Source organism: Marmota marmota, unplaced genomic scaffold (assembly GCF_001458135.2).
Source record: "Marmota marmota marmota unplaced genomic scaffold, marMar, whole genome shotgun sequence".
Lineage (NCBI taxonomy): Eukaryota > Metazoa > Chordata > Mammalia > Rodentia > Sciuridae > Marmota > Marmota marmota.
This window is the reverse complement of record NW_026000221.1, coordinates 4,984,327-5,010,311: the sequence shown is the minus strand read 5'-3', so window position 1 is coordinate 5,010,311 and position 25,985 is coordinate 4,984,327. Positions and strand designations below refer to the sequence as shown.

At 45.3% G+C, this 25,985-nt stretch overlaps 1 protein-coding gene across 6 annotated transcripts in view; it reads left to right on the top strand.

Moving 5' to 3' along the window:
- Nucleotides 1–25,985, top strand: part of Mcc (MCC regulator of WNT signaling pathway) — a 445,938-nt gene that overhangs the window by 383,086 nt on the left and 36,867 nt on the right. For all 6 annotated transcript variants that reach the window (XM_048791968.1, XM_048791967.1, XM_048791969.1 and 3 more), the window contains 6 exons: nt 5,334–5,480; nt 6,419–6,508; nt 7,606–7,754; nt 12,050–12,190; nt 14,313–14,416; nt 18,088–18,271. In XM_048791968.1, the coding sequence (XP_048647925.1) occupies nt 5,334–5,480; nt 6,419–6,508; nt 7,606–7,754; nt 12,050–12,190; nt 14,313–14,416; nt 18,088–18,271 (815 nt within the window). The remainder of the gene's footprint in view (nt 1–5,333; nt 5,481–6,418; nt 6,509–7,605; nt 7,755–12,049; nt 12,191–14,312; nt 14,417–18,087; nt 18,272–25,985) is intronic.

The window sequence follows — 25,985 nt, the reverse complement described above, 5'->3', positions numbered from 1 at the left end:
GAGTGCCTGTTGACTTTCTCAGCGAAAGCTGTCATTCGCTGGGAATTTTCAGTTCTGTGTACAGTTACAGAACCGCAACCTCTGAAAACCTGTTTGCAGCCCTGCTTCTCTGCTTTTTGTCCTTCATGGCATCTGCCAAAGCGGAATCCAAACCCTGCCGTCCTCCTGGGTAGATTGGGCGCCTCCCTTTGTGTACATCACAGAATTTTTTCATTCTGTTTCCTCCATGGGTGCTGGAGTCTTCCTTCCAGTTGGCCTTTAAGAAATGTGCCCAGGTCTTGTTTCTGCTAATGCCCAAAGCATGTTCTTTTCTCTGTTATGGTATTAATCCTTTTAAAAATTTATTCTTTACTGTGGTTTTAATGAGGTCTCTGGCGTTTGAAGAAAACGTGCATTTACTCAATCTGCCATCCAGAATGAAAGAGCCCAGCCAGATCTCAGTTTTGCTGTGTAAGCTTGCTTTTTTCTTTTTTTCTGTTTCTCTTTTTGGCCCTAAGTCAGCTAGCTTCCTTTGTCATCATACCTGACACCTGCTAATTCTCTCCCTTATGCTTAGCAGAAAAAAAAGAAAAGCCATCAGATGGGGTGTTTCCTATTCTCTTTTTTTTTTTAAAGAGAGAGAGAGAAATTTTTAATATTTATTTTTTAGTTTTCGGCGGACACAACATCTTTGTTTGTATGTGGTGCTGAGGATCCAACCCGGGCCGCACTGAGCGCGCTACCACTTGAGCCACATCCCCAGCCCTGTTTCCTATTCTCTATTTCCTATTGTTTCCTATTGTCCTGTGCAGGGCAAACTCACCCTCCTTATTGCCCCCTTTCCTGTCCTCCACTGACCCTCTACTTCTGCCAGCTATGCACAGGCCACTGCCCTACCCCACTGCCTGGGCCTTAGCCATAACCAGATTTCCTAAGTCTGTAAGTTCAGCTCTGATCCCCTTCCTTCAGGCTTATGTATCTAATTGTCAGCTGAAGGTCCTCACTCACATCCCCTGGGTTACCTCAAATTCAACATGTCCAAAGCTGACATCTTCAATTCTCTCTGAAAAAAATCAGCTCCTTCTTATGTTTTACCCTGTGCTGAGTAGAACCATGATCCATTCAGTCACCCAGTGGCAGGTTTGGGTGGTTGTTTTACCTCTTTGAATATTCCTAGAACTGTATTGACAGATAACAGCGACAACTAGCCATGCACAACTATTTAAATTTGAACTTAATTAAGTGCAGTTTAAAATTCAGTACCTTGGGTACAGTAGGCATGCTACAAGTGCTCGGTGGCCTCCTGTGTCTGGTGGCTACAATAGCGGACAGTGCCACTGTACTTTCCTGTCATGACAGAAAGTTCTGTCTGGAAGAGAAGAATCTCAGCTTTGTACTCTACCAGGTTCCGGTGTATGGAACAGGGTAACTTCGGTGTGTCCAGCCAGGCGCTGGAGTGTGTTTGGCTATCTTTATCCCACTTCACTGTCTGTCTAAGCCCTCGTTGTTTCTCACCTGAACCATTAGTAATGCTCTCACCAACTTTTCCCTCCTCACTCCATGAGTTTTTCCTTACTCATCAAGTGATTCTTATAAAATCCATAAAGAAATACCAAGAAGAAGCAGAGTTCTGGCCTCTTACTGTCATTTCCTTACTTGAGCTCTCCAGAGTCCCCGCCCCCATCTTTTCCTTTTTACTTGCTTGTTGAAGGCTGCTCAGCCTTCAAGAGGGGATCTCACCTTTGCTGCAGGTAAGGCAGACTCCTCATCTGCACTGCCACCCCCTTGTTGATAGCCTTTGCAGAGCCTTGTGATGTTTTGCTCAATTCCGAGCCCCTGGAAGATAAGAACCTCACTGTCTTCATACTCTACTAGAGTTCCCATGCTCTGTTCCAAGAGCAACCTCCATTTGTCTGGGTGGACACCAGCTATGTAGTAACTTCAGGAAGAATGTGGCAACCTGGGTTAGGTCCTGTTGTTGAGGAACCCAACTGAGAAAGACCAAGAAGGGTGTTGAAGGGTCTTTCCATGAGTTTGAGCCCTACCTCAGGCTTGCCTTTATTCTTGGCTGTCCTCAGGTCTGGAATATGCTTGGCCATCTTTAATCCCACTCCACTGTCTAACTCTACGACATACATTTGATAGAGAAACGTATTTCCTTTAGTAAAAAACCTTCAATGAAAGATGGGTATATGAATTAATTACCACAAACATGGTAACTCAAATTTACAGGAAAATTTCTGAAGTCCAGAAGTTCAAAATTCAGGTGTTAGTGGCAGAGCCATGACATCTTAGGGTGAGCCCTAAGGCTCAGGGGAGAACCCTTTCTGCCTGTCCCAGCTTCTGGTCGCTCCTAGCATTCCCTGACTTGTGGCCTGTCCCTGGCTCCGTTTTCACATGACCTTCTTCCCTGTGTCTCGGTCTCCCACTCCTTCTCTTCTAAGGACACTAGTCATTAGATAGGGCCCACCAAATAAAAAAATTAGTTCAGCTAGAGATCCTTAATTATATCTGCAAAGACCCTGCTTTGAAATAAAGTCGCATTCACAGATACTGTGGGTTAGAATTTGGACATATCTTTTTTGGAAGACAAAATGCACTCAAGTGAGTGAGAAGGAAAGCCAGTGCTCTGAGAGCTACGTGCCTGTGCCTCTCCCAGGCTTTGCTGAGCTGACTCAGCAAATTGACCGTAGCCTTGGATTCTGTGTATTTATTCATGTAAGTTCATTGAGATCCCCACCCCCAAATCAAGAGGGGGAGGAGGCCATCTAACCATCCAGCAGCTGTCTTTCCAGCAGAGGCTTACTAAACTCCCTCCAGCTGAACCCCCCACTCCACTGCCTTACAATTATCATCAAATAATAAAGCGTAGCCCCAAATAAGCATGTTTATCATTCTTTAGGGTTTTCAGAACATTCCCTGGCTCCAGAGCTTTTAAAGTAAAAATGGACATTTAGATTTAGAAATTATTTTATTTGGCACACCATGCCAAGCGGCCACAAACATTGTCTCTGCACCAATAGAACGTAAGTGCCTCTCTTGTTTTAATTTTCACTGTCTACATTTTCCACAATGAATATGATTCATATGATGTTGTGATTAGAAGAAATGTTTTTAAAACATAGTTTCAGGGGCAGGGCATGGTGGCACACTCCTGTAATCCCAGCGACCTGGGAGGTTGAGGCAGGAGGATTTCGAGTTCAAAGCCAGCCTCGACAACTTAGTAAGGCCCTAAGCAACATAGTGAGACCCTGTCTTAAAATAAAATACAAAAAGGGCTGGGATGTGGCTCAGTGATTGAGTGCCCCTGGGTTCGATCACCAGTACAAAAATAAAAAGAAAAAAAGTTTCAATGAAATTTTTATGAATAGTGCCAGACCATTTGTATTTAAAAATAAATAAAATAAATTAGTAGGCCTCTTGGGATTCTGAGGACAGGCCACTGATGGTTTTGTGTACAATTCAGACACAATGTAGGTTTTGGAGTGATGTTAACATTGTTAATTATTCAGGACCTCATCAGACTTTCACTGCAGTGGAAATCGAAATCCATAGTCTCCACCAGGGAGGTTTCTCCTGACAGGAACATGGGCTCTCTCCCTTCCTTTGCCATCTGGCATAATGAGATATCCACACTGACGCTGTTCTTTGGTTTGTCGGAGGCCCTCCCAGAACGTGCCCCGTGATCTCTCACCAGCAGTACAACTTGGCTTCGGCAGGATCCGTTTCTCTAGTGTGTGAGCTGCTTCGAGGTGGGTGGGTGCTACGTGTAGGGTGGTGAGGACGGCACACGCTGCCATCAATTCCCTGGGAGCCGGGGAGCAGTAGGCACTTTGGAGCTGTTTCACTATTGAGTGCAATTTGCTCCAGGGGAATTTCCCTATTTTGGCTTCTAATATGTTGATGAATTATTGAAATTTCAATTACTTTTGGTTCCCAAGTTAGCAGGGTGGAGCCATCCCAGACATTTAGAATGAAAAGCCTGGCAGTGGCTTCTAGTGAAGGGGGCTGTGTGCCTGTTCTCTGTCCTTGCCTGGAAGGGCTTTGGCAGCAGGGCTGACTCTGGGCTGCGAATCTATGAGATTAACGTGCCTTGTGGCTTTGGGGACCCCTTACAGTAGCAGCAGGCGGTGGCAGGATCCTTGGGGAGTTCATTAGATATACAAATTCCTGGCTTCATTCAGTGCTACTAAACCTGAATCCTGGTGGGCTGGGGGATCTGGAATCTTTGTTTTAACAAGCCTTCTAGGGCATTCTGGCACATCATAAAGTTCGGAAGCTCTTCTTTAAATGTGCTAGTGCTCATTCCTCCAGGCGGGTCTGGTCTCCATTCATTCGTGATGGCCCCTGGGTCCTGGAGTCAGTTTGCACTTTAAGATAAAGACTCATAGTAAAATGTGATCAAGGTGATTCGAATGACTGATTTCTAGCAACTCTCTCTGCTTATTTGGAACCCTTTTTCCCTTGGAAATCACAGAGCTATCTCCATAGAGAAGTGGGACATGGATATTTGAATTCTGTGCAGATAAATGTATATCTTAAATGTAATACAAAGAGCCTGGTGTTTCTTTTTTATAATGAAGGGCTATTTAGATATTCCTTCCCACTGTTTCAGGGATGGTCCCATTTCAAGTCACTTGGGGGAAGCTGCTGGTGCCATCCCTGTCCCTTCATCTTACCCTAACCTCCCTCCCAGCACATAAAATCTTCAAAACCACACATCCCCCATAACTTTCAGTTCTTCAAACACCGCACATCACCCAACCCTGGGCCCCTGTGCAAGCTGGGCTATCCTCACCCTCATCCCCCGTGATGCTACCCCCAAACCAGCCTCTTACTTGTTCATCTGTGAGACTCGCCTCAAGCCCGCTGTCTGTCCTTCTTATGCTCTCCGGGGGACATCAGGTGGAGTTGCTTTCTCCCCTTTCCTGCTGCCTGTAACCCTCAAGGTCAGGGTTTCTAGCACTCAGGTGCTCTTGTGCAGAGATCATTTGTCTCTCCCCTCCTCTAGGGTCTCAGTTCGATGAGAGTGAAGATTTTATCCCAAGTCCTTTCTCTGCAGCACCCAGCACAGGTTTAGGCACTTGAATCTCTGCATGAATAAACATGCCCTAAAGCTGGGCCCTGTTAGAAGCTTTCAGCATTGTAGATAACACAGTTGCTTGTAAAGAACAGATGACTGTCAGTGGCAGGTCCAGTTGAGGATACAGTGACTTAGGTGAACTTAGCCGATTTAGTATTACAGTGAAGCTGATCCCTTAATGTAAAGGAAAGCCTTGCCATCAGCCCATCTGGCTCTTTTATTCTTCGGCCAGGGAAACCGCCAGTCCCGTCTAAAGTAATTTTGGTTTCAGGTTCGAGAGCTTCAGACTAGACTGCAGAGCGTTCAGGCTGCAGGTCCCTCCAGCCCTGGCCGCCTCACTTCTGCCAACCGCCCGATTAACCCTAGCACCGGAGAGCTGAGCACCAGCAGCAGCAGCAATGACATTCCAATTGCCAAGGTGAGCTCCTGGGGATGGACTGATGGTGGGAACACCTCCCCTTATCTAAAAGTCCCAGCCCCCTCCTAGTGCCACTGTGAAGGCTTTCCCTTAGTTCAGCTGGCCCAGGAGCTTCCCCTGGGACTATGCACAGGCCTCCCGCGCGGAGCTGCAGGGAGAGATAACCTGCTAATAGTTTTAAGTTTCTTTTGACTACAACCTGGAGGCCAGCTCTCATTAATCAGCCAGCTGGAGAATGTCACAGCTGACAAGTCATTGCAAACAGTGAGATGTTTTGTCAAGTGCTACAATACTTCACAGTGGAGGGACAGTTACTCTCAGAGGACTAAGGTTCAGCCCAGCGGGGACTCTGAATGAGCCAATGATCTGCCCCCTCATGGACCACCAGCTTTGACAGCAAAAAAAAAAAAAAAAAAGAAGGAGGGCATCACAGCGTGCAGGCGTTTGGAGAAGGTGTCCCACTTGTCCTCTGCCACAGTCCCCTAGCTCCTATGTTGCTTCTGTTACAGAAAGACTATTCAAAGATGCTTGTCTTCTTGCCTGGTAGCCCTCCCACTCTCCCTAGTAACATTGGCCCTCAAATTTAGCAAGTTGGGTGAAACAGAAGTGATTTTGTCCCCAGGGGACATTTTGGATGGTCACAGCTGGAATGCTACTGGCATCTTGTGGCTAGAGGTCAGAGATGCTGCTAAATATCCTACAATACACAGAACACATCCCCCCACCCCCAACAAAGAATTATCTAACCCAAAATATCAGTATTGCTGAGGTGGAGAAGCCTGGGTTAAGTTGATGGTAGAAGAATTGGACAAGGGAGTTATTTTTATGACATTATCAATTTAATTGACGTGGTTAAACCATGGTCCTGTGTGAACGTGATGGCGACATTGGATCGAGGAGTGGGGTGCGCTTTTCTGATGAATGTTTTCTTCTGTAAGATCGCAGAGAGAGTGAAGCTGTCAAAGACGAGATCTGAGTCCTCGTCGTCGGATCGACCAGTACTGGGCTCAGAAATCAGCAGCATAGGGGTGAGTGTGGCTGAGAAGCAGGCGCCTGAGAGCCACATAGACAACGTCTCCTGGATGGCTGAACTTCTGCAGTTCACTTCCAATAAACTGGTTAATGATAATAATAAATCATACCTGGTTTCTTTCCACGGGGTCAGATTAAAATGTATAGTGGTTTTCATGTGGTGAGTTACTTCTTCAGCTTTTAAGGGAAATCCCCCCCCACCCCCGCTTGAAACCATTTAGAAAGAAAACATTTGGGTATAGTTCCTGGTAATGTCAATGAAGTCTTGAAGTATCTGTTTTCCATCGCCCTGTCCCCCAGAGACCAAGGGAGTCATGAAACTCAAAAGAACTGTGCCTTTTGCACATCCCTCTTGAAGGGAATGTGCTCTCCAGTGAGGATGAAGCCGCCTTTGAAGTGTGGCCAGTGCTAGAGCAGAGTCCCCAGTGGGAACACCACCCGCTGGAGTGTAAGAGCTGAGCCATGGTGACAAGGGAGTAGTTTTAGTTCCCTAAGGGGTATCTTACAGGATTGGACATGAGGCCCGAGAGTGGGCTGTTTGATCCTCAGGAGTGGAGAGCTCCTGGAAAGGGCTTTTAAAAGACCCTAATTTGAAATTTTTCACTAAGCAAAATGGCAGCTTCATGGCAGAATGCTTGCTTGGTCCACACAAGGCCCTGGGTTAATACTTGGCACAAACCCCACTCCCCAAATTGTATGCATTGAGACTCCATGTGAAATCCAGGTTGTGAAAATAAAGAAGTCAACCTCTTTGGCCATAGTTAACCATCAACAGTGGCCTGGAATGGCAGAGGGTTCAGGAAAGGGGAAGGACTCCCAGATTGTGTTTAAATTTTATCCAAAATTTCAGGGGCCCTAGGGAGACATCTTGGCCCCCCTCTTGCTGTTCAGAGGCAGATGCTTGGGGAGATGTAGCTGTATTTTGTGTTTTATATACTGCTTTCATTAGTTAGCTTTTTATGTTAGAATTATAATATAAAAACTAAGATACATCAAGGAATCATAGTGTAAATTGTTGTGCATGCAGTGATCCTGGGGACCAGGGTCCCTAAACTGACACTCTCCAGAGGGGATTTAACACTCCTTTGTGCAGGTATCCAGCAGCGTGGCGGAACACCTGGCCCATTCGCTTCAGGACTGCTCCAACATCCAAGAGATTTTCCAGACGCTGTACTCACATGGATCTGCCATCTCTGAAAGCAAGATTAGAGAGTTCGAGGTGGAGACAGAACGGCTAAATAGGTAAGGATCAGTCCTTCATATTTGGGGGGTCGAGAGCTGGTCCTCCCTTCCTTTTCCAAAGGTTCATTCCAGTTGGAGTGTGTATTGTGGCCTGGAATGAGGCTGTCAAGCCAGTGAGGTGGGGGTTTCCACCATCTGGGCCACAGGAGACTTGCTTGAAGTAGTCAGGGCCACCTCATGGAATGTGACCTGTGTTCCCACAGGACCTCGTGCTTAGAAAAACTCCACACTTGCTTTACAAGTCACCATTTTAAATTCTTACTAATTTACAAACAAGGGGCTCTGCTTTTTCATTTCATCCTGGACCTTGCAAATGACATAGCAAGTCCTGGGAGCAGTCCATAGAGAGTGGCAAGTAGGTCACAGATGGCTGCCAAGCACGCAGGCCCTTGCTGCACAGAGCCACGGAGGGAAGTCCTGGAATGTTGAGTCAGCGTCCCGGGGGCGCCTGGATCTTCCAGGAAACAGCACAGGCAGTCTGGCAGAGATATTCCAGGCTTCAGCTAAGCACCCTGCTCTAACTCTCCCTGCTATTCCCGCATGTTGACTCACTTTATTTATGCTGTTGGTCTGGGTCCCTACGTCTTATCCTAACTGTCTGACTTAGAGTAAATCTACCATATGCCCAGTTTCATGGATTCTTCCCAGTTCCCACGAAAGAGGTAGTTTGAGTTTGCTCTTCTGCTTCTTGGTAAGACTGGCTGCATGTCAGCCTAGTTGTGAGGGAGTCAGTAGAAATGTAAAGGACAAGGACCAGGGCCAAGCCATGGTGACCTCTCTGTCACGGCCTTGTTCTGTCATAGCAGGATGGACTTTGTAACCACATCCAAGTGTGGTGGGACTGCCTTGACCTAGCCATCCTTAGTGGGAGAGCACAGCAAGGACTTGGAAGGCTGATGAGCTAACCATGAAGAAATGCGGATGCCGTTTCCCATCCACCATTGCTTCATTCCATTCCTCTTGTGTGTGGCAAAGCTGAATAAATTAAATATCATGTTAGTCCTTCCTGAATTGAAGCTGTTTAATATAGTTCTTGAGAACTAAGGAAATGTGGCAATCTAGGTCATTTTAAATCTGGAAATTAAATGGTTTCCTTATTAAATCCTAAATACTTAACAGTGACAAGCCTGATGATTACCTCGTAGCAAGTACTGCTTCTCAGTATCACTGGCCTGGGAATGCTTAAAGATTAAATCAGATATGCCCTTTGCAATGTAATGAAGTCAGATGCCTTTTGAGGGGGGCCCTCTTTTAGTGAGAATCTGCTCTCTACTGACTCTGGGATTTAATAAGCCTGTTCTGTAGCTGAATTTGGGGGGATGTACCTTTCTCCTCAATTATGTGTACTCAGGAGAGGCCAAAGGATGAGGGAATATTTTAGTACTTGTAACTCACATTATTGTGTTATTTAACAACTTGGGCTCTCACAAACAACTACCTAGGCTTCAACTTGTGAGGGTAAGGTAGTCTCATTTTGCAAATCAGAAAACAAAGGCTTTGCAGTTGAAAATTGAGTGACTTGCCTTAAGCCCAGAGCTATTGAATAACTGAGGCAGAATTCCAGCCCCTGCCCTTTGACCTCACGTCCACTGTCCTCTCTGTGATAGTAGTTGCAGCTGGAATCTAGAATTTCTTAGAAATAACCTACCAACATGTCCTAGTATCTTCTCTTTAACTACCTTTCTCAAAGTTGAAGCCCTGTTACTCTAAAAAAATGCTAGCCTTCAACTTTGTGATTTCCCTTCGGGGAGGGGAGGTGTTTTTCCTCGTTAAGCACATCTGTGTTATGTATCCACTATGTGCTGGGCTATTTGGCATGCAAAGAAAGCAAAATGGACAAAATTCTTGCTCTCATGGAGTTTGTATTCTATTAGGGGAGATGGACAAAAAGCGAGCAGATGAGATGAGAAAGCTCCTCGATGGACATAAAAGGACAGTGACAGATTTTTTTTTTTATTTCCTTTTTGCTGTCGTTGCAATGCTGAGGATGGACCCCAAGGCCTCCTGCACTGCAAGTGCTTTACCATTGAGCTACACCCCCGGCCCGAGAGTGGATTTTTGGTATATGTCTTGAAGAGGGGAAGGTTTACTCTGAGATTATAGGGGAAAAGAAACAGCTATATGACAAACCACAAAGATTCTTATGGGCCAATTTAACTACCTGAAGACTGGAAAGAAATTGTCTTGAATTTCAGTCCAAAGACCAGTGGAACTGAACTAGGGTGAGAAAAAGGAGGAATTACATGAGATAAGGTGGTCATGAAGCCAGGATGAATTTGAATGTGGATTTTGAGGGCACCGACAAATTTTATAACTTATGCTATGTGTTACTGGAGGTTATTAGGTTAAATTTTAAAATGGGGAAGAATGAGACCTGATTTATATTTTGAAAGATCATTCAGAAATGAAGAATGGAAAGGGTAGAGAAGAACCGAAGTAAAGAGAGATGGCAGTGGACTAGGGTGTCCACAGTGGGCACTGGGCTCAGGATATGTAAAATCAATGCAAACCCCAGCTGGATTAGGTCTGGGTGTAAGAGAAAGGTTGGTCTCAAAGATGCTATCTAGCTTATACTTGGTGTCTAGCTTATACTTGGTCTCAAAGATCTTTCTTGGGTGTCTAGCTTGTACTGTTGGGTAGATGGTGGTAGCATTTACTGAGATGGAGAAGATGGGAGGAAAGACAAAGTTTGGGGAAAATCAAGAATTCCCTGTTGGAATATTAAACTGGAGGTGGCATGTGACACCTAGCTGGAAATATGGGAGGTAGCTAGATATGTGGGACTGATACTCAGGAGTTTGGGCTAGAGAAGTTTGCAAACCCTGGGAACAGAAATGCCTCTTAAAGTCAAGAACTAAATAAAAATCACCCTGAGGGTGAAAGTGTTAAGGAGACAGCCCTGACTGAGCCCGTAAAGGAGCACCAATAGACTGAGCCCTAAAGGAGCACCAACCCGCACAGCTTTTCCTGGGAATAAGGAGGCTAAGAAATGGCCTCCGAGACAGGATGAAACCAGCAGAGGCGCCATGACCTCAGTGAGAAAGGCATTCTAAGAAGGAGCATTTGGGGTTTGGCCACATGGAACTCTGTGGGCTGCGTAAATGGCTTCATCTAATTAGCAGGGACTGAATGTACACTGGAGTCATAAACAAGAGAGCACAGATCATTTCAAGAAGTCTTAACGTGAACAGGGGCAGAAGAGTTTGTTCTTGTCACACCCTACCTTGAATTGACCTTGGAGTTGCCAGAGCCCAACAGCTCTTACTTATGCGCTCACCAGAAGTCTCCTATGTGGACATGTGTCCCCATATTCTGCTCTCAGATCTGTGGTTCTAAGATTTATCCTGGAAGCCAGTGGTTTCCATATCCCTAAACACTGCAAGAGTCACGTGCATTTTGTGGGTGTCTAACCCAATGTCTCCTTAAGACTTAGTGCTAAGAGCATTATGTGGCATTTTTATGGAAAATGAATCATCATACCTAGAATATACATGTCCTAGGACGGGAAATGGAGAAACTGAAGATTCGGTGTTTTTTGTTTGTTTTCTGATATCACCACAAACTCATCGGCCTTGCATTAGAGCTCTGAATCTAAGAAAACTTCAGGCTCTCACTGCTGACCCTACCTGAAGTTAAGAGTTGCTGGACCTCCAACCTGGAAGGAGCTTTGTACACCATCCACAGTTCTGGCCCATTTCCTACTTAGGGACCCTCAAGCACAGTTTCTTGTTCACTCATCAAGTTCATCTTTTGCTTCTGCTATGTAATATGTGCTTGAGAGCATGAGATCTGGAACTAGACTAACTGGTTCAAATCCCAGGGTAGGGTGCTAAGCTTTCTGTGCCTTCATCTCCTCATCAAAGAAATGGGGATAACAATACTTAATCCAACAGGCCCCTGGGATCAGGATTGAGCAAAGACTCAGCAAATAGTAACCATGACTGCAGTTCATTCGTCCTGTGTAGGGTGATGCTGAAGCATACCAGCTGCTCTGGTGATGTCCTTGAGGTCACACATCTGTTGCCTTCTTAAAATCCCCAGAGTCTCATACAGTACCTGGCACGTGAAGAGCACAGCAGTGTGGGAAATAACTAGGGGCTTGCTTTTTATTCTTGATCTATACAGAATTTAGTGGTTCTTCTATGTAGAGTCATTTCCTTGATTATTCTGTGTCCATTACATTTGCTAAAACAAATCTTAACACTCATTTCTGGCCTGCATATAAATGAGACAACTAGAATGTTGACAAGTTAATTACAGTCCCAGCGTGAAAGTGATTTTTCTTTGTTTCGTAGCCGAATTGAACACCTCAAATCCCAGAATGATCTTCTGACCATAACCCTGGAGGAGTGCAAAAGCAACGCAGAGAGGATGAGCATGCTGGTGGGGAAGTACGAGTCCAACGCCACGGCGCTCAGGCTGGCCTTGCAGTACAGGTGGGGGAGCAGGAGGCGGGAAGACATGTGATATTTTTGTGGCCACCTTAATTTGGAGATGCATCCATAGTAACCTTCTGTATAAAAGTAGAAACCCAGCTTTTAGAAGGTGTAACTAACTCAGGGGTTGAACCAGCAAATATTAGCATGATATGTTGAAAATCATTTATCACCTCTGAGCAATTGAGACAGTGAGGGTAATGGATATGGTATTAGTAAGCAGGTATGTTTCTACATGCAACCTAGGTATCACTCATTCAAGTAATGTCACTCAAAATATCAGTTTTTGTATTACATATTGACTTGTTCTTCCTGGTCTTTTCATATTCACATATATTATACATTTTTTCAAATTGAGTGTGTTCTATTTCCTCAGATTGTCATAGGGTTTTTAAATTTTGTTTTGTTTTGTTTTAGGGTACTTGGGGTAGAACCCAGGAACACTCCATCACTAAGCTCCATCCCCAGCCCTTTTTAAATTTTGAGACAAAATCTCACTTTGTTGCTGAGGATCTTGCTAAGTAACTGAGGCTAGCCTTGAACTTGTGATCCCCCTGTTTCAGCCTCCCAAGTCACTGGGGTTGTAGGCATGCGTCCCCACACCCATCCCTCCAGCAACAAGTCAGCACAGGTTGTTCTCTGCCTGCAGTCTGCCATTGGTTAAAAGGGACTTCCCTGCCATTAGCACATCCTCATAGATAAAGAGCTAGCACCTCTGTCCTGAAATATGGACTGTCCTGCATGGAGGAACTGCCAGTACCTCCAGCTAGTGTTTTGGCCCTTATTCTTACTTGTTAGTAAAGAATCATGAAAGACAAGACAATTAAAAACAGATGGCCTCTCAACTACATGTTGACTAAAGCAACATTTACTCTATTCTGCTTGGGGAAGCTAATTAGTTATTTGCTTAAGGAGGAGATCTTGCTACTGAGGGCCTCTTGTCTGTGTTGTGCACATGCGTGGCCTCCTGTCTGCGTGTGGGTCCCTCTGTGTCTCAGGCTAAGGGACAGGGGCTGTCCTTTGACTGGTTTTCCTTCCCCTAGAAAGCCAGACTCCAACTCTATGAGAGAGCTTCTGAAAGCCTGAGAGTGTTTGTGAGGCAGTTTTACAAGCATCTAATAGAACTTTCTGTTTCAATGGAAAGGTATGTTCTCCCTCTGTGCTGAACGGTATGGTAACCATGAGCCACGTGTGTCTATTGAGCATATGGAAAGTGGCTACTGCACTGAAGGGACTGAATTTATCTTTTCATTCAACTTCAAAAATGTTTAAAGAGTTGCATGTAGCTAGTGGATGTTATAAGCTGCAGGTGTGTGTCAAAATCATCTTCTCAGGGGGTTTATATTAGTTATTGATTGTCACATGACTGATTATCATGTCACAGTCTTGAGGGTTAGGAATCCTGGAGTGGCTTAGCTGGGTCATTCTGGGCCAGGGTCTCCACGGAGGTTCTGGGTGGGCTGTCAGCCTACACTGCATCTTCTGAAATCTTAACTGGGGCTGCAGTTTTGCTTCTGGGAAGGCTCCCGCGTGGCTATCACATGGAGGGCTCAGTTCTTCCCTGGCTCTTAGCTGGAAGCCATAGTTCCTTATTACAAGGGCCTCTCCAGAACACTGCTTGAGAGTGGTCAAGACATGGCAGCTGCCTCCTCTGGAGAGGATAATCTGAGAGAAAAAAAGGAAATAGGAGAGGGGAACCAAGATGGAACCCACAGTGTTTTTAAGAACCTAATCTTAGGAGTGACATCATTTCTTCTACTTCTCTAAAGTCATATAGACCAACAGTGGTCCAATATGGAAAGGAGCAGCACCAGGGTATGTATACCAGGATGGGGGGACCCCCTTGGAGGCTGATTTCCTCAGGTGTATCACATGTCCCTCTTAGATGATCATCAACAGGACAACCAAATTGCTTCTCTTATATTTTTCTAGAAGCTAGTTGAAAAATTAGAATAGGGCAGCAATAAAGAGCAAGCCACTGGCTTTGTCCAGGGAACCTATCTGAGTGGTCTTCTCACTCATGAGGATGGTGAGGCTGAGACAGATCCTGAAAATGGAGCTGGCATTGAATGTGCTCCCCAATCCCCACGAGAGCTGAGGACGTCATGTGCTTCCATTTCAGTGAGCAGTGCATAGAAGCCTATGAACTCCTCCTGGCATTGGCTGAGAGTGAGCAGAGCCTCATCCTGGGGCAGTTCCGAGCAGCTGGCGTGGGCTCCTCCCCCAGTAAGTATCACGAGTCCCACCGGCCCTCTTCCCTGTCTCCTCTCCCAGCCTCTTGTGCTCGTCCACCCCCTTTTCATCTGCTGGCATTGAGTCATCTCCCAGCAACACAAACTCGTTTGTCAAGTGTGTTTTTCGTTTTTCCTCATGACTGAGTGGGTAAATTGTTTATGTTGAATGCAGCAAGAACTGGAGTGGAAACAGAATTACAGACAAGTTAAAACAAACAAGCCCTCTTAGGAAACATATTCTCCTGAGCTGACAGTAGGACCAGATGGAGCCAGAGGCCCACACTAGTGATTAAAGAGACCAACACTCCGACACACCGTGATGCTACTTGTGGAGGGTCCCTCTGCTGCTGTGGCCTTTGTCTTGTCTTACTGCTTTTATTGGCTGTGCTTGATCCCTAAGAATCTTTCTTCTAGTAGTTTTGGAGCGTGGGTTTCCTCTACCTTTTCTCCAGGTGTCTTATGAATGCAGAGGAAGTAGTTTCGAACCTGCTGTCACCGGCTTTGCAGAATGTGCACTCCACCAGTCTGAGTAGGAGTGCAGGTGTGTGCTCACCCTCTTGCTTCCCTGCCACCTCTTCTTGCCCCCACCCCAGGACTCAGGTGTCTTTTTGGCCTGATTTGTAGAAGGCGAATGTAATTAAAAACCATGCAAGTGTGGCATCCTAGGCTCAACAGAATTTGCTAGACTTGACCACAGATGGTGGCTCTGAGGCCTGCTCTGGTGTGAGGAGGACCACAATGGATATAGAGAAGAGAGACCAAGGGGCAGGGCTCCCACCCCTTTGTGCAGAACTGGGGCCTGGACATGACCTTGCTTACAGTTCTTTGGAAAGGCATTGGCAAGTCCATGAAGCCAAAGTGACTAGGTCACTCTTGAGTCATGAGTAGGCATAGGAGCAGGCTAGATGGCCCCAGGCCATCTGTCACAGGCTGGCTTGGAGCTGTGAGGTCAGGGGCCCACAGCTCTTCAAGGGCTGTGTGCTTCTATTAGGGCTTGTCCTTTCAGGATCCCCCTTACAAAGAAGGCCACCACCAAAGCACCTTCTAAATGCCCCCACTGTCCTCGCCAGCTCCTTTGCCTGCCTGGAGTCTAGCTTTTGCAGTGAATACTCAACATATTTTTGCTCCTTTGATTGTGACATGCACAGGAATCTGAATCAAATCTGGAGGAAGGGAAACAAGTGGGCATTAATTTCCTGCTTCATATCTAAGTTATCCCACAATGGAGCAGGCCTTCATTTGTATGGATGGCCATCCTCGACTCCTCCCCTCGAATATTTTTTCTTTCTTTCTTTCTTTTGTTAATATTACCAATCTCAGCCTAGAAGTAGAAACTCTGCCAACATTTCCATTAGAAACCTCATTTCTTAGGGTCCTTTAGTTGAATCATAAAACTTTATTCCTCATATGAAACAGATCCTAAAGTGATCTTGATCTTGTCCTGCTGTCAGTCGTGTGTGTGTGTGTGTGTGTGTGTGTGTGTGTGTGTTAAGAAAAATGATCAATTAAGGAGAAAACAAATCAATCATCTTAATTCTAGCTTGTGTCAGAGCAGTGTTTTAACCTGTTCCGTCCTTTAAAGACACCTTTTACCTACTGAGTACAGTTACATGGAGCTGAAATGGCTTCAATAAACCTGCATTTAAAAGATTTAAAATCAATCTTAAAATGCCTTGTATATACCTAATACTGGGTGGCTCATTTATGTATTTATAAGACACACCTGTCATTAATCTCATGCCTACTTCAGAACCGAATTCAAATAGCAATCAGCTGGTGAGATGTCTGTAAAGTATCTTTGTGAAAAGAAAAAGGGCATGCAGGTTGTGGGAAGAAAGTCCAGGGAGCCGTAGATGTGGGATGCACCCCACTTCTTCACCACACTCCATAGCACTAAGGGTGACTTTATATTTAGCAGCCCACCCCATTAAATCTCACTCCATCCCACTGACAACGGCACAGATCTGTCACTGTGCCCCGCCAGGACATCTAAGCAAGAGCTGGTCTGTGACATTTACCCACAGTATCAATTATTGCAATGGTGTTCTTTGTTTCTTCTTGACTTCACAAGCACTCATTACGTTCATTCTAGATGATTTAGATCAGTGGTTTTCGAACTGTGACCTAGGATGCTGGAAGGGTTTCTTTGGGCAGCAGTGGCTTCAAAGGGTAAGAAGCTGAGTGTACCTCGGCCACCCATGCCCACTTCACCCAGTTCCACTTTTATCATTCTGTACAGTTCAGCATGCAAAATTTAATGATTTCATTTGAAAATATTTGGAAAAATGTGCTCTATAGGTAGCCAACGATTGGCTTTTTTGGCTGGCATTTCTTTTTCTTTTTAAGTCTTTATTTTTTAGGGCAGTTTTAGTTTCACAGCAAAATTGAGAGGAAGGTACAGAGAGATCCCACCTAGCCCTTGCACCTGCACATGGAAGGCCTCTGCCATTATAGTGATAATGCTCCCACCAGAGCCATGCATTCATCATACTTGATGACCCTAAGTTGACACATCATTATCATTCAAAGTCTGGAATTTACATTAGGGTTCACCCTTGGGGGTATACCTTCTATGGGTCTGGACAAATGTGTAATGCAATGTGTCTACCATTGTAATACTGGAAAGAGTAATTTCACTGTGCTTCTACCTATTCCTTCCTCCCTTCCCACTTTCACCCTCCTAACCCTTGGCACCACTGATCTTTTTTTTTTTTTTGCATATATTTTTATTTGTAGATGGACACAATACCTTTATTTTATTTATTTTTTTTTAATGTGGTGCTGAGGATCCAACCCAGTGCCTCATGCATGTGAGGCAAGTGCTCTACCACTGAGCCACAACCCCAGCCCCAACCACTGATCTTTTTAATGTCTCCAAAGTTTTGCCTTTTTCCAGCATAGTATTTAAAACAAGGAAAATGTGAACATCCTAGATTGGGACATCACTGCCTGACTCTGTGCTGGTGCCCACCAGGCTCCATTTCCTGCTCCAGCCTCAACTCCTGGCTCCTAGAGGCATTTGAGTGGGCCTCTTGTTACCAAGCAGAGAAGGTCAGGGGTAGTAGCATCAGCACTGAAAATCTGAAGTTCTCATTTGAACCATTAGCTTGGTCTCTTTTGCTCTACATCAATCATTTTTTTAAATGTATATTGTTTTAGTTGTAGATGGACACAATACCTTTATTTTATTTATTTATGTGGTGCTGAGGATAGAACCCAATGCCTCGCACATTCTAGGCAAGCGTTCTACCACTAAGCCACAACCTCAGCCCTACATCAGTCTCTTACCTGAAGTTGTTGACACAGAGAGATGGCAGTTTCGCCTCCGTTTCTCCCTGCTGTCATTCACAAAGATCCCATGCACAGTGGCCTTGTGCCTGAGTGGGAGGAGAAGCCAGGAGCCTGGATGAACAGAGCACGTGAGAGCTGGAAACTGACCTTGGAGATCACATTTGTCCATGAGGATAGTGGAGCCCAGAGCAGAGAAATTCCTTCCCAAACAAGGGGAGAGTCAGGCCCAGAACGCAATTCTCCTCACTGAAGGGCCACTGCCAGTTGCTCCCCACTGTGCCACCTCTGCTGAGTCACTGAGACGTGTTTATGCAGGCTTGCTCCCTCTTTCAGGCCAACCTTGATTAATCCATTGGCTTCTCTGTGATGTAGGCGACCAGTCAGGGGATGAAAACATCACTCAGATGCTCAAACGAGCCCATGACTGCAGGAAGACAGCCGAGAACGCCGCCAAGGCCCTGCTCATGAAGCTGGACGGCAGCTGCGGGGGAGCCTTCGCTGTGGCCGGCTGCAGCGTGCAGCCCTGGGAGAGCCTGTCATCCAACAGCCACACCAGGTACTGGGTGGCCTCCCTGTCCCCGGAGGGACCTCTTTTTTCCTCACTGGGCTTGACACACAGTTGGAGACTGTGTGGCTTGGGTAAGGCAGAATTCCCTTCAGGCTGTGACCAGCTCCATCCAAGGAGTCCGAGGAACAGAGCAAGTGGTGGAGGGGCTGGGCACGTGGGTCAGTGGTAGAGCACATTCCTGGCCTGTGTGAAGCCCAGGGTTTGATCCCCAGCACTGCAAAAAGAAAAAAAGAAAATAAATTTTAAAAAAGGAGAAATGGAGAGCTAGAAAGTGGCCTTGTTGGGCTCACATGGAAATTGAATTCAAGAGAAAAAGGGTGATTTGCTCCAGAATGTGGTAAAGATAGAACATGAATCTACATTTCTGTCTGATGCTGTTTTTCCTGTACTACTCTGTTCTTCATTTCCTTGTAATTCTTGATTTCTTAGCACCTGGAGTGGCGAAGGCCCGCCTGCTACAGTCATTGGGAACCCCAGGCCCAGCCCACTTCTCCCAGTTCCATACTCCACTCTCCTTCCCTCCTGTGCCTCTGTGCTTTGTAAGCTCTTCTCAGGCAAGAGCCTCTCCTGTCCTTTCTTTTGCCTCTTAAGGGTGATGCCACATTCCCGGCACGTGCTTAGCAAGCTCTTAATCATGAACCTGAGGTCAAGTTCCCCATCTCAATCTAGAGAACTAAAGTGGGTACTTGAAAAAGATGAGGAGAGCCGTGAAGACCTCGCGAAATATAATTCGCTGAAGCTCTTTGATCCCTTTGGATGGGGGATGGGGATACAGAATGAAACCTTTTCCAGTTATCTTATCATTTCTTGCCATCAAAGCCCTAAATTCCTTCCCTTCATACACTAGTTCTCAGTCTAAAAGGCACTTTGTCAGAGATTCTAATGGAATTTTCAAGTCATGAAAGACAAGGGTACTCCATTACAGATGAGAAAACCTTGGCCCACAGCCCTGTAAGCAACTTGCCTAAGGTCACATGGCTGCCCAGAGGGAGATCCAGGACTTTGATGTCAAGCTTACTGTTCCTCCCCCTGCACCACACTGGATCTCATAACACTCCTGGACAGTGTCCTTGCATGCCAAATGACCAGAATCACTTAAGGGTAGATGGAATCTTAAAAGCCCAAGGAGAAATGCTGGTGTTTTCTCAGTAACTGAAAGCATCTCTTTCCCACTGGCAGGACCCAGCCGAGTGCCTCATTTACCTGTATTGGACCTGCATCCCATAAGAGGCCACAGTCCCAATACTAAACTTGGCCAGGTGTCCATAAACACAAAGGGACTTATTTCCTTTCAACTCCAGCAACAGTTGTCTTAATTCAGTGAAACACAGATCATATTTTTTTTTTCCTGGAAACATATTCTTCTGCTTAAACATAGAAAGCAGATGCTTCTTAATGACTTTTCCAGAGTGTATAATCTATAATTTCCATGTTTGTTTAGATAGAGATGTAGTCCTCATGTTGTCAGTGAGGCTGTTCTGTTGAATTAGTGAATTGGGTTGACAGGAACGTACACTGTTTTGGTAGCTTATGAGGCTTGTGCGTTTTCTCATATTTCCCCATCCCCTAATATAATTTTATTGTTTTAATATGAATCAGAGACCATTTCAGAGTCAGAAGTGCAGTTCTCTCACCATCTGTTAATGGAGATCCCGATTTCAAGTATTTGGTAGAAGAAATGGTTTATGGAATAGGTGAGCCTTGATTTTTGACAACATTTTCTCAGAGAAACTTAATTTTTGGTGGTAGACTTCTACAGGCTGATATAAATTCAGAACACAGAATCTCTATATTTAAAGATGACCTCACAAAAGTATGACCCAGTCTCAACTGGGTCTTCCACCTTAGCTCTGATTCCACTCGGTTCTTAAAAATTCCCTCTCCTGCTCACCTCAGGGCAACTCAGAGAAGAGGATACAGGAGAACCACACACAGGACATTCACGTGGCACCCCGCATTCACAGAACCTGACACAACTGGAATATTTTGCGTTAAACACGGGTGGAGGGTGAAGTTCCCAACCACCAGCTCCCTTTCACACGTTCAGTAATCCCAGCAATCTTATTTGTAATTCTTGCCTTTCTGACTTAGACATTCCCCATGTCAAGTTATGGAAAAAAAAGAAAAAAGTATTCTATTATAGTGCTTTATGTGTCTCAGTAAATCACCTTTTCTCCCACTGTAACCAGCTGGCAGAGACCATCCAGTCAGAGAGTCCGTGCACTGTTGCCCACCGTCTCAGGAAAAGGATGCTGTGTGTCAGGCCTCTGGCACACACACAGTCAGCACCTGAGGACAGGAGGGAGGCTCCTTTTAGGAAGGAGCAGCAAAGGGGTAGTTTACCAGCATGGAGAATAAAACTCAGTTGGCTTTGTTGGAAGAAGCCCAGGGACATTGCTATTTGCTATTGCTTTTTTTCTTTTCTTTTTTTTTTTTTTTAATATAGCCACTGCTTCATCAGAAACATAATTGTTTTCGTGGTCAGAGTAACTAGGTAATGTTGATTGCCTGGGCAATTTTATCAACATATTACAGCAAAGAGGCAAATGGGCTAAATTGTTAGGAAGTTGAAATGGGGGTTCTCAATCAAGCCAACCTTTGCATGAAGCATTGCAGTCCCAGCTCATAATATGGGAGTGTTGTCACTGACCTAAATCCACAAAAGGATAAGCAGCCAAGACAGAACCAAGCAAGCCTGTTCTCACAGAGGCTGGAATCGAGTCTCTCTGGTCTCAGCACCAGATGGGGGCCGGGCTGAGCTATGTGCGAAGGGTGACTGTGGCCTCATATGAGCCTCTGTGTATCTGCGTGCAGCTGGGGTATTGCCTGGCTGGGCATTCCTACTGGGGCATGATCCCCTAATTATAATGGAAGGTAACAGGGCTCCAGAGAGGCCAGCCCTCTCCCTCTAATCTGGTCTGGATTAAGGTAACGTTGCACTGGGACAGAAAGAACAGTTGAGGACAGTAGATTTATGTCAAATGAAAGGGTGAATAGCTTCAAATAGTCATCTAATTAGGATAGGTCTCTGCCACCCCCATCAGTAAGCTTCAGTGAATTTGAGTGGGACTAGATCTGACTGTTGTAACATCACCTTTACTGAAAAGGAAGTAGTTTCCCATCTAAGTATCAAGGGCATCCACCCAAAACCCCAGAGATTAATACTTAGTAGTGATGGTTAAGATCTCTACCTGACATGACTGGGTGGTGATCAACTCTCCTGCTCAGATGTCTTTGTCACTTTTTGAGAATATGGTAGAGATATGAAACACTTTTTATGCTTCTTTTATTAAGACTTCCCAATTTCAAAATAACTGTCGGCATATCATCAAAATAAATAATTAAACCCCAACATTATAAAATGCATAGTACACAAAGTAAAAGTTCTCCATGCTAGGACCCTCACTGGAAAGGACAGTTTGGGGTGTAGGCCCACATACTTAACTGCATTTTTTTTATTAGTTAAGACCCTGATGGGCTGGGGATGTGGCTCACGTGGTAACGTGCTTGCCTGGCATGCGTGGAGCGCTGGATTCGATCCTCAGCACCACGTAAAAATAAAATAAAGATGTTGTGCCCACCGAAAACTGAAAAATAAATATAAAAAATTCTCTCTCTCTCTCTTCCTCTCTCCCCTCCCTGTCTNTCTCTCTCTCTCTCTCTCTAAAAAAAAAAAAAAAGAAAGAAAGAAAGACCCTGAGTTGCCAAGGACAGAAATGTGCCCAAATAGCTTAAACAGAAATGGATCTCCCTGGAAAGAGATCAGGTCTTCTATGTACAAGCTGCATAGCTGAGCAGAAGGCAGCGGGTAGAGGGTTACAATACACCCAAACAGCAGCAGCACCAGGCTCCTCCACATCCAGCCTGTGTGGCCCCCGCACATGACTGACGTTCTCTTCACTGCAAGCAGCCTTCTCCAGGGGACAGAACCAGCACAACACCTTCATTTATATATGAGGCTGACAGGTTTCATGGGCACCAAGTAAGAGAAACCCCAAATGAAATGATAATGGCCAAATTATATTGTATGCATGCGTGAATGTATACCAATGAATGCCACCACTGTGTACAATTGTAAGGCAGTGATTTTAAAAAAAAAAAAAAAAACATGGGGGAAAACAGTGGCCATAGCAGAGTGAGGTTATAGCCATTCCCACAGGTGTCATGGGTGTTGAAGGAAAGGAGAGAATCTCAACAGAAGAGCTTGTGGACCAAATCTGGTATCGTTAAAAATATACTGTCCAGGGCTGGGGTTATGGCACAGTGGTAGAGCACTCACTTGACATGTGCAGGGTGCTGGGTTCGATCCTCAGCACCACATAAAAATAAAATAAAGGTATTGTGTCTTACAATATTATTGTGACTACAACTAAAAAACAAAATATTAAAAAAATATACTGTCCATAAAAACATGACAACATCTAATTTTTAACCTCACAAGGATCCTATTGTGCACTGTCTTGAAACATGCTTCCCCCTAAGTGTTATATTCTCAGACATTTTGGCATATGCATCATGCTCCTCAGTAGTGCATGGTTTTCCATCGGATGACATACCATTGTGTACTTCAACAGGTTCCTCTTGTGGGATGTTTGTGTCCAGTTTTCCACTATTGCAGACATTGCTGCAGCCACTGTCCTTGTCCTTATGCTTGTCCCTCTTGTGCAGTTTCTGTGGGACCAGTTCTAAGATGAATCAGTGGACTCAGAAATGATTAATGTTTTCAATGTCAAATAGCCCTCCCTACATAATCCAGTTATTCTTATACAGCCAGCGTATGAGAGGGCCTCTCCCTCCACACCTTTGCGAACACTGTGTGGTGTGGCATACATGTTCTCAATTTGGCCGTCAGGTGTGTATGGCGTCAGGTGTGTATGGTGTCTATCTTGGTTTATTATCCTTGACCAAATCAGGAACGGGTTAGTATTTGTTTAGAGATGCCTTGTTTCCAACGCCATTATAATGGCACCTTAAAAAATGAATACGCAGAATTTATCTCCTAAACGTCTCTGCTTCCTATTTTGGCTTCCACCATCAACTAAGTTTGCAGTAGCTTTCTGGACCTAGGCAGTTCCTGAAGACTATCTGACTGCATATTCTTTCATACCCATATTTTGCAAGACAATTTATTAAGTACTTTACCCTCATTTACCCTCAGTTTCTTGTAGAGAATTCTGATAGTCATTCAAGAGCATCCTAGCCTAGGATGCCTGGAATTTTTTAGTGTTTTTAGTCCTTTGCTGCAAAATCCTTTATTATCAAAAAGGTGGGGGGGCTGGGGATACCCTCGGCACAACACTAAAAGATAAAGGCAGTTGACAGGGCTCTTCCACTAGGATAAATGAGGCCACCTAGGAGTAGCTTAAGTATCAAGTGTCACTGAGACCAACACCCTCCTCCAAATCAATTTCACATGCTCAGCAATGCAGTTGGCTAGGTACATAGCACTTCCTTTCTAAAAATGAGCTGCTCCTTGGTAGAAATTAGATCTCAACCAATGCTAAGTAAGATGCTGATAAAAAGTCCAGGAAAACTTTGTGATTTTTGAGGCAAAAGAAAATGGCTATCCTTCTAGCTTTCTGCCTAGGCAAGCTAAATAAGAATGAATTTTTCATCTGATGAGCTCAGTGGTTAAGCATTCTTAAGTGGTTAAGATAGGGAGTCATCTTGAGGACAGAGATGGGACCTGGTACAGAGGGACAGATGAGATGATATTTGATATGGATAGCTAGTTGGATCAGCACTTCCCACAGTGGACAGGGTAGGCACAGGGTGGGTGGTCCTGAGCCGATCAGCTGTATGTTTCCACTGAGCTGCAGGCCGGCTACATGTGCAGTGGGTATGCGACATGATCAGATACAGAATGAGCTACCACGACAGGACCTCCAGCAGAGCATCACCAAAAGACACCCATGTAACCTGCCTGGCTCCTCAAAAAATCAGAGCAAAACACAAGCATGTGCCATCAGTGAGGTTGGGGGTTTCTTCATCTGCAGCCTTCCCCCATCCTGCTCACAGACACCTCCAGCCTCCCACCCTGGAGAGGAGGGATAATGTAGCCTGCAGAAGGTGATTTATTTCCCCTTGACAGCTGAGCTCATCCTGCGTTCCAAGCTGGGAGAGTTAATGGATGACTTAGCCCCTACCCGGCAGCCGACAGCAGGCCCTTGGGAGGCTGCAGTGCCTGTCTGCAGGAGGCCAGAGGAAAGGCCAGTGGCTGCCCCTCCCTCCACCACTGTCATAATCATATTCTGTGGTGGAACATTAAGGGCATAAAGCAGGATTGTAATTAACCTCGCCTGATCTCTTCCCCGTTGGTGTCCTGGAAAGGAAAGAGGGAGGCTGGAGTGGCCCTGGGCTGCGGTGCTTATCTTGAAATTCAACTTTCCTTTGCTTAAGAGCAGTTTAAGGCTGTCAGCTTCCAACAGGGTCAGATCTGTGAACTGAGATCTTTTTTTTTTTTTTTTTAAGTTCCTTTCTTAAAATTATGCTTATAGCAAAAAGCCTTCTTACCCAACCAGGGATCAGCTCCAGCTGTTCTTCTAAATAGTTTTTTTGAGGGAGGGGCGGGTACAGGGGATTGAACCCAGGAACACTTAACTATGAAGCCATATCCCCTGACCCTTTTTATTTTTTCTTTGGAGATAGGGTCTCACTAGGTTGCTTAGGATGTTGCTATGTTGCTGAGGTTGTTGACCTCTTGCAACCCTCCTGCCTCAGCCTCCCGAGTCACTGGGATTACAGGTGTCCACCACACCCAGCTCTCCCAAACAGTCAATTCAAGTGGAAACTACTTTTCTTCTCAGATGGGGGTTTTCTAGATGGCTGCAATGGCTGACCCCTCGAGGATCCCTAGGTCTGGGGTGGGTGTTGTGTGACTGTTGGCCCAGCTATCTGGAAAGTGGCCCCATCCCTGCTCCTTGCCTGGAACAAGAGCTTTGTGGCCGCATGAGCTGGTCCTTTTCATGCCTGGGGAAGTGTGAACCAGTAGTGTTCCTATTTATTGCAGTGTAGAAATTTTGTGTAATTCACTAAGGCCTGTGAGGTTAGGAAGGGCCAGAGGAAGAATCTACAGACTGATTTCAGAGATGTGCTGGAAGCCAGCGGCATCCGCCCGAGCAACCTGGGAGCATAGTGGCCTCTACCTAGAAAATGTGAGGGTGTCCAGTCACTGAGAAGATGCTGGTTTATCCTGTGGGGTAGACAAGTGGTTCTCAAACTTGAACTTGCATCAGAATCTCTATTGAAACACAGATTGCTGGGCCACCTAGTGGAGTCCCTGACTCTCTGGATCTGAAGCATGAGGCTTGGGAATGTGTAATCCTGACAAGAACCCAGGCATCGCTAATGTGGCCAGCCCAGGGATCCCTCTTGAGGTAGACTGACCTTGCTAAGTGGAAAATCTGACGAAGTATCACTCAAGGTCTGCAGAATAATGAAGAGTACTATGACTCAGTCCTATTTGAATTTTGCAATTTTTATTTCAAATGAAAGTCTATTGAGGGTGCTTCAAGTATGAAAGTTGTGTTTCTAAAAACAGTAGTAGAAGAAAACAAAGTGTCATGTAAGTGGCAGGCATGTGGGTATTGGTTATTGTCTGTGTTTCTATGCATTTGAAATTTTATAAGATAATTTTCAATGAAAGGAAAGGCTAGAGGTTTAAGTTGATTTGGGGGGCTGAGTCCCAGCTTCATGGGGAAGG